Source organism: Pelobates fuscus, chromosome 1 (genome assembly GCF_036172605.1).
Source record: "Pelobates fuscus isolate aPelFus1 chromosome 1, aPelFus1.pri, whole genome shotgun sequence".
Classification (NCBI taxonomy): Eukaryota; Metazoa; Chordata; class Amphibia; order Anura; family Pelobatidae; genus Pelobates; species Pelobates fuscus.
Genome location: NC_086317.1, coordinates 104,030,100 through 104,039,677, shown reverse-complemented (window position 1 = coordinate 104,039,677; position 9,578 = coordinate 104,030,100). Strand labels below are relative to the sequence as shown.

Sequence of the window (9,578 nt, the reverse complement as noted above, 5' to 3'; positions counted from 1 at the left end):
CCACAGACACACACAGCACGCTCTCACACATATACAGCACAAACACACACTCATATATATATATATATATAATGTATAAATTAACCCTCAGTGACTTAACAGACAAAGAATTAGAATCATAGAATGTGACAGCAGATAAGAACACCCTCACACACACAGCACCCCTCTTACACACACACACACACACACACACACACACTGCACCCCTCACACACACATGCTGCACCCTTCACACATACACCCAACACATAATACGTGCCCCTCACACATACAATATGTCCAAACATAAAATATACACTCTGAATCCTCTATACACACACTCACACACACACACTCTGGGTCATTTACACACTAGATCTCCTACACACACACACTGCACCACCTACACATACTAAATTCCTGACATACAAACTCTGGATCCCCCATGCACACACTACATTCCTTGTAAGCAAACACATACAACATTCTCTAAACACACACTCTCTACAACCCTTACACACACTTTGTCACCTATACACACACACTATAGCCCGTATGCACACACTCACTACATCCCCTATACACACTATGCCCCCTATACATACACGCACTCTCTACAGCCCCTAGCCACACATATTACACCACAAACACGAATGAAATTGACCTATTTGCACAATACCATAGCACAATCAGCTCACTCTACACACAAGCAATCCCACTAGCAGGCTCCAAACACATGGCCCTTTTGTCCTGTGGTATCCCACTTATGGAGGCCAGGTTAAAAGCAAACACATCGCACGCATGTTATTAAATTTGCTTGCGCTGCACAGAACAAATACAGGGCATTTTCCCCATGCTTGAGCTCTTCAGGGCTCTGCACATTGAACTAACATGCTCACTTTCAGAGGGGGCGTGCTTGTCATTATTCATGACAAAACACACCCTCTCTGGCCCGGGCCAAATTTTTTTTCCCAGTCCGGCCCTGGCACACACCACACACACATTACACACATTACATACTGCCAGCATACACCACACACACATTAAACACACTACATACTGCCAGTATACGCCACACTTATTACGTACTGCCAGCATACACCGCACACACATTACACACATTACATACTGCCAGCATACGCCACACTTATTACATACTGCCAGCATACACCGCACACACATTACACACATTACATACTGCCAGCATACGCCACACACACATTTCACACATTACATACTGCCAGCATACGCCACACTTATTACGTACTGCCAGCATACACCGCACACACATTACACACATTACATACTACCAGCATACGCCACACACACATTTCACACATTACATACTGCCAGCATACGCCACACACACATTTCACACAGTCAGGACACAATAAGCACACCCAGCACACACTATATACACAAAGCAGTCAATCACACATGACACACAGCCAGCAAACAATAGGACAAAGGGAGAGAATATGAAACACTCAGGGTAATTAATGAAACAGAATATTTGCAAAATGAATACAAATAGTAAACCTAAGGCAAAGGTAGCCATGCTGGGACTGTAGCAGAGTTGGAGAATTATAATACCAGATCAGCTATTTTTGCCTCAGTTTTTTTACTTAGATTTACATTTTGAAAATTCAGAGTTTAGCAAATAGCCATTTGAATGTCCTGAGCTTTTGGCAGATGCCCCAATCTTTGTAACTAAAATGATTTGATGTCAGGACAAATAGATTGTTATGATGGACATGTAGAGTGGGCTACTGATTTGGTCACTTGGACAAGTAGATTTGTTTTAAATAAAATCCAAATCCCTGAATGCATACATTGTTAAAGAAAAATAAATAAATAAATAAATAAATGCTGACTAGTTTTTAGTGGACTGTTAATTGTAACTATAAAATTTATTAAAAAAAAAAGTTAAAACTAACAAAATAATTTTCTCGGAAATCAGCAAATCAACTTGCCAGGAGCATTTTGCTTTCACTATATTTATTTCACAAACTAGAATTGAAAACCAGTAATGTTTACTGACAAATGTATAAATAAAGTTAGGAGGAAATGAAAAAAAAAAGTTCAGTTTTGCACGACAGTAACTAAGTAACATGGCTGAAAACAATGCTATCACCTTAGCAACAGTGGTCAAGTAGGCTATCCCCATCCCTATCCTGTATTGTGAAGCTCTGTATTGTGCTCCTGCTCAACTGAGCTGAAAATGGCTTTACCTCTCCTACCAGGAAACTCCTTCAACAGAAATGTGAGTATAAAATATAAAAAGGCTTGTTAATTTAGGAACATTTTCCTATTTGTCTCAAATGAATATGGAATGTCATAATCACACTAGGACAGTGAATATCCACACACTGAGCCATTACTTTCCATTAATAATATATATTGTATAAAATACACATTGTAAATCCCTCTCACTTAATACGTTTGGTGGCTTAGTTAAGCTTCTATTTGCTTTTTCTGCCAATGTTACTGTTTTAGTTGATTAGAAAGTTTACCAGCATATGTAATGCTGTGTTTATAAGCAAAACAGTGCTAATCAGACGAGCTCAGCATTCACTTGAGACAAGTGTTATAATGAGCAGATTTGTGCATTTTTGGTTAGGATTCCAAAAGTCGTTTAAAAAAAAAAAAAAAAAAAATACAGCTGTGTGTCACATTGCCAATATAAAATAATTAAATAATTAAGTGAAGGAAGCAGCAGGAGAGGAATTTGTATCTATATACAGACAGAACAGAGAGGCTAGAAAATAATACAAAATCGAGATTAAAACACTACAGCAGCAATGGCCTTTCATGTAGTTTAGATATATCATTATACTATGTATTTATGACTATTGTATTGTATCTGTATCAAACAAAAAAAATAAACACGTAATGGTAAAGTGTATTGTAACTGAAATATTGGTACTGCAGTAGCATTTAGTATAGAAATTAATTATCCCTCGATTTAGAAATTAGGCTCTGGATTTTAAATTTCGGGTTATCCCTGCTATTTTTTTATTTACATGAATCACTTATTCCGTCTGTGTTATCGTTATAATTTTAATTTATATTTATAATTTTATCGTGGTTATTACACTATTTTAAATTGTAGTTTCTGATTTACCATTTGCCCATCTTTGCAGAGATGTATTTGTGAGCAGTGTTTTTCGCATCTGTTTGTTTATGTATGTATGTGCATATTATAATCAAAATCTACTGTACTTTTTCTGCTTGTAGTCATTTCTTTTGCTAATAATGATAATGGATATACAAGGAGCTTTATGCATATCAGGAAATCTGATACGGGCTCTAGAACACTTGCTTTTTAAAGAAATTCTCTGGGCACCAACATAAGTGCATTTGAGGTTTTGGCTTCATATCCATGCAGTATTTATCTCCTTGTTCAAATTAGTTTAGTTTTGCTTTTAAAAAATTGAAAAGTGTTTTGCAGTTTTCTGCAGCATCAATTCACTCTCTTAACGATGCTTCTTCTATCACATATACATGTTCTTGATTTTATTCTATACAGTGTAACTTATCCAATTAGGGATCAGCATGGCCTTAGCTGCTGACTTGACTCTTGTCCTCCTGTAATCTGCAGTTGCGGAACTAAAGAGTGCAAGACATTTTTTGAGCTCCCCTTTAGCGCAAGGGTGGCCAAAAGGTAGATTCCCATCTGTCGAACTCCCATGATGCTATGCCAGCCAGGGATTAACCATTTGTGCATCCTTGCAGAGTTGTATTTGTGAGCAGTGTATTTTACATGTTTGAGTTTGTGTGTGCTTGTAGGGATGTATTTTTATGTGCTTTTGCCATTGGAGTGCAGTGTACTTGTGTGTAGTGTTGCTTTTGACTGCATGGATGTATTTGTATGTAGTGTTGGCTTTTACATGCAGGTGTGATTTTGTGTGTAGTGTTGGTGTTTGTATATAATTTTATCGTTTGAATACAGGGGTGTGTTTGTATGTAATGTTTGCTATTGATTGAAAGGTTATGTTCGTAAGTAGTGTTGGCTTTTAAATGCAGATGTACATTTGTGTGTATTAAACACACACTGACATATACACACACCTTGATACACGGATAAACACACTGACACATACACAACCGTGACACACAGATACTCACTGGCACATACATACACCTTGACACACAGATACACACACTCATAAACAAATGTGCACAATGACACATACACGCACACTCAGATACACACACTGACACATACATGCACACTCAGATACACACTGACACACAGATACACACATTGTCACATATGCACACATTGACACATACATACACACACATACATACAATGACACACAGATGCACACACTGATAGGCAGACACACACTGATAGATTCACAGACACTAAAATACACACTCTGACACACAGATACACACAAACTAACACACACATACATGTAATTTGTTGCACCACCCTCTTGTTAACATACCTTTTGTGGCTTTCTTGGGTTCCTGCTGATGGAGAATTATGTATATTTTTGCAGTGCCACATGCACACATTCCCACAGTCAGACACACAGTCAGATGCACACAGTTTTACACATATACGATCAAATACAGTCACATGCACACAGACCCAGGCATATAGTCACCTGCACGCACACACACTTATACACTTACACACACACACTTAGTCAGTCCAGACAAAAGGGGTTTAGGTTAGCGCTAATAATATATAGGACAGGCAGCGTCCTTATAGAGGGTAACCCTCTAACCCTCTATATAAGGAATATACAGTAAAAACAAAGAAAGGTTGCGCCAAAATTAAAAATAAATAAATCAATAAAAGATAAACGATAATAAAAAAAAATAAGTAGAGTTAAAAATAATAATAGATAAGTTCCAATGCGTATCAAGAGATCAGATGATTCTAGTCTCTAATTCCACTGTGGGGGTGAATTCTCTTGTTGTAGTAGTTCACACCGTCTCGTGATATGGAAAACATAAGAAGAGAGGACCAATCGTGCGGAGTGTTAACAGTTAATATAGCAGTATTAAAACATAAGTGGTACACTCACATTTGGATGAGCTATAGCCAGCTCAGGGTTTGTAGGCATATAGCGGAATAATCCCCGCTTACAGGATGTCTTGTCCTCCAGGGGTTTTGTCCAACTCTCAGAAGAAGGAAATAAAAACAGCAAATAGTGCTCTCTGATGGTATTATTGAGGTGGTGAATAAAATAAAATAAAATATACTCACAAGGAAAGTGCAGGTCACACTGCAATTTAAAGGTAGCGTTAGTGGTATAGTCCCCACTTCAGGATATATAGTATAAAAATGCCAGGAAAATAGTTGAAATAATAAAAATTATAATAGTGTATAAAAAATTATAATGGTACAAATATCTAACCAAAAAATCATTTATTTTATAAATAACACAATATAAATAACCATAACGCGTTTCACCGCTGGGGCTTTATCAAAATGGTATAATGATAACACTTTGATAACACTTAGTCAGTCACACACACTTACAGGCAGTCAGTATCACACACACACAGACATGCACACTTACTTACAGTCAGTCTCTCTCTCTCCCCCTTCCCCCCTCCCCCCCCCCCCCATTGTAGGTGGGGCATTCATTAAAGCACAGGGATATGGGACACTTGTAATTCATACAACTCCTGCATAATACATAACTCAGAGCCCACATGAATTGGAGCACCTGAATAACAGCATTGACATATCATGGACCAACATATCAAGGACACACAACACATTTAGCAACATGCAAACGCATATGTTATGCATGCATGATTTCTCTGAAATGCAGATCTCTGTATGCTATAGATGCATTAATTTCTGTAGTGACTATTGCAGTGGCTTAGCGGGAGGAGCTAAGCCCTCAATGCATGACTACACATTGCTTTCTGCTAATGTTACAGTGCTCCCAAGTGTCCAGATGTACTAAGTGCAGCTACAGCTATATTTGGAAATTACTCTTCTGCACAATATATAGGCTATCTTTTAATCAAAATGTACAGTGTATTGCTTCATGTCAATCCATACCCTACAATGGGGGACTCATAATTCTTGTGGCCTAACAAACTCACTTGACCAGGAAATCCATCTTCTCTTCTGCTGTGGGTAAATGTTGTATTTTCATAAACTGCTCATAATATTAATGTCAGTAATATAACATTGACATCATTGGTATCATTTCTTTTTTCAGCTAGGGAAGGAAAAATTCCACAAATCGCAGCATTTTGGCTATTCCAATGATATATCTATGCTACTTGGAGAAGAAAAGCCTGGAATTGGTGGCGAACCCCTTCTTGGACAGAAACCAAAACCTAAATTCAGTGTGTTTCCTAAAGGAGTAGGCAGCAATGCTCCATCCTGGGTAGCTTTTGACAAACAGGTGTGTTGGTGTGTATAACGCTTGTCTGCCTATAAGTTAATAGGACAATATGCAATGACTATTCTACTTATACTCGCTTTTCACTAAACTAGGAATTGGGAACAATAATCAGCGAAACTGTAAATTGTAGTCAAAGCTGAGCTGGAGAAATAATTGAATTACCATCAGATATTTTGGGACCCCTTACAAAGCTCAAGGCCTGGGGCCAGTACCGAGACTCTCCACTAGGCTGGCCACGAGTCCACCTACAGGGTTCGCTCCTCTCTTCACTATAATCTTACAGGCACTTAGAACTGTGGTAGGGGATGTAGTTTGTGTTTTTAAGGGATGCAATGTGTGTGTTTAGGGGATGTAGTGTATGTGTATAGGTAATGCAGTGCATGTAGGGGATGTAGTTTGTAAACTGGATGCAGTGTATGTATGTATAGGTGATTTGTTGTGTGGGTGTATAAGTGGTGCAACTGTTGTGTAAGGGATGCAGATTGTATAGTGGCTGAAGAGTGTCTGTTTATAAGGCATGTAGTGTGTGTGAATAGTGGATGCAGTATGTAGACTGTAAGCTTGTTCTGGCAGGAACCTCTACAGCTACTGTTCCTGTATGTTATACATGTTTTGTTAGAATTGAATGTCTGTTTTGTTTCCTGTTGTGGAATATGTTGGTGTTGTATAAAGAATTGGAATTGTGTGTGTATGCGATGCAGTGTGTGTGTGTAAAGGAGGCAGCATGTGTGTGCAAGGCTTGCAGTGTGTGTATGCGTGTGTGTAAGGGATGCAGAGTGAGTGAGTGTGAAGGATGCAATGTGTGTTTCAGGGATGCAGAGTGTGTGCATTGAGGATATAGTGTGTGTGTATAAGGGATGCAGTATGTGTAAGGGATGCAGAGTTTGTGTGCACGGAGGATCTAGTGTGTTTGTGTGTGTCTGCCTGCCTTTATGGGATGGGATAAAGGCTGTCATCTGCAGGTAGTGACAGGTGCAAGTTTTTTTTTTTTTGTCTATATTTTATGTTTTTCGCTACCTCTTATCTGTGCCAGTGAGAAAGGACATGCGTTCCCTCCTGGCCTAGTGAAACCTATTAGCACTTTTCCGGCTGCCTAGGCTCTTGTTGCGAGAGATAAAAAGCCCAGCGGTGAGGATACAGACAGCCTTCCATGCCTCCTCTCTATGCAGGGAAGAATGCTTAGATCTTTGATCTTCCTTTTCCGCAGCTATGTAGAATTGCTTATGCACATTTTTACTATGGGGCCAGGCCCCTTACATGTGTATTGCCTGTACCCCCCTGGTGGCGGCCCTGATCTTCATATATTTCCCAAGCCATCCAGGCCCTCAGCACTGTCACACCCTGATTGCGGCCCAGTCCTGTTTTCCACATGAAGGTGTTTTGTGTACTTGCCTATGTATGTTATTTCATAAACATTGATAAGTATTTTAAAAATGTATGCAAAAATTTTACCAAAATGTAACATTTGCAAGCATTAAGAGAACAATGTCCTAATCATCATTTTTATGATTATATGCGAGTGCCTTAAATAAAGACTTTTTAAAAATAAAATAAAAAAAAACACCCCCACTTTTTATTAAGAATAAAAATAAGAAGAATACAATTATACTGCAAGTTCTTCTTGGTAAAATATAGGTATATCATCAATCAACCATCAATCAACTCATTATTTGAAGCAAAATGTTTAATGTTTGACTATAGTTATACACTTGTGATATTTTAGTTATATACAGTTTATTAAAATAAATGGTAAATCAAAAATGAATAACATAACATAACACACACAATAGCATTACCATTATACATTTAGATTTATTAACATTTTTTTTAATACAAATATTTAAAGCTTTAGTTAGAATTAATTGTTTACTAAACTATCTGCTTTTCATTATACAAAGTATACCTGGTTTGCAATACAGTATATGCATTTGGAGTGAAATTGTTGATATTAAACATGTCTAATTTACTACACCCTTACATTACAGTTATGTTTTTGGATTAACGTATTGACCATGTAATATACTTTTGCTAGGTTCTTTCATTCGAAGCATATTTTGAGGAGGTAGTTCCACTGAGTAGAGAAGAAACACGTCGAATCAGACACTGCAAAATATATTTCTACCTCGAGGATGACACAATACAAGTAGTGGAACCCCAAATAAAAAATAGCGGTATACCACAGGGTATGTTAATAGTAGTTTTTCAGAGTAAATATAAAGAATTTTCACAAATCTTACTGAAATGACTATTTTTCTGCCTATTTCTTGCTGTGTGCTACTGGTTAATCTATGAATACATTCTTCAAGTGCACAAAACAGTCCCAGCTATATTCTTCTCTAATCTCGTGTAGCATTGTAGATGTTTTGTTGTTTGTGTAGTAACATTTTATTGAGCAGTATATTGTGGGTGAATTATTTATTTAATTTATTTGTATTTCTTTTGTTTTTTTATTACCGCTTCCTGTTTATCGTCGATATCTGCTTCTGCTTACTTCTTGTAAAAATATGGTTTACTTTTCTGGTTATAAGACACAGCAAATCTTTATGTAAGAAAAATCATAGGGGAAATGCATTCACAGGAAATCTATTCTAGACCACATGTGGAAATAGATCGTCGTACACCCCAGAGGACGACAAAACACTAACTACGAAAAGCCAGACAATCTCCCTGCTCCATCCCACTCCAGAGCGGCCCCCAAGCCAAGCTACGAGTGTCACAGTCCGAGCTCATACTACAACGACCTTTTTACCCTAGACTTATTATTTTCACATTACAACACTCCGACTTATTATTTACACGTGTAGTTATCTTGCTATACACCACGAAGACGCTAGGTTATAAAACCATTTGTAATTTTATACTGTTCTTGGATTTTAATCATCTAACAACATAATTAGTATTAATATGTTACTTTAGCAAAATGTGCGACTTCCATCTTGTGTTCTGTCAATGAATGCCTAATCTTGCCTGCTACTGCTATGGTGGCACTGCAGACATGTCTGTCAATTTTTTCTGCACAACAAAAATAAAGAATATATATAAAAAAAAAAAGGAAATAGATCGTCGTAGCTCACATGTCTCTCAATATTGACATTTTAGTTATTGAGAAATAACTATCATTACGTTTATCATAAAATTTACCCTTTTCCCTCCAATCTAGTCATTTTCACATTTTCACAGAGTGGTATAAAATGGAAAAAGGGATGGGAG

General features: G+C 37.5%; 1 protein-coding gene across 1 annotated transcript in view; it reads left to right on the top strand.

The window, feature by feature from the left end:
• The first annotated feature begins 2,121 nt into the window (after nt 1–2,121).
• EFHC2 (EF-hand domain containing 2) overlaps nt 2,122–9,578 on the top strand; it is a 111,918-nt gene continuing 104,461 nt past the window's right edge. The window contains exons 1-3 of the mRNA XM_063444268.1: nt 2,122–2,242; nt 6,180–6,368; nt 8,401–8,551. Of these exons, the coding sequence (XP_063300338.1) occupies nt 2,201–2,242; nt 6,180–6,368; nt 8,401–8,551 (382 nt within the window). The 5' untranslated portion in view covers nt 2,122–2,200. The remainder of the gene's footprint in view (nt 2,243–6,179; nt 6,369–8,400; nt 8,552–9,578) is intronic.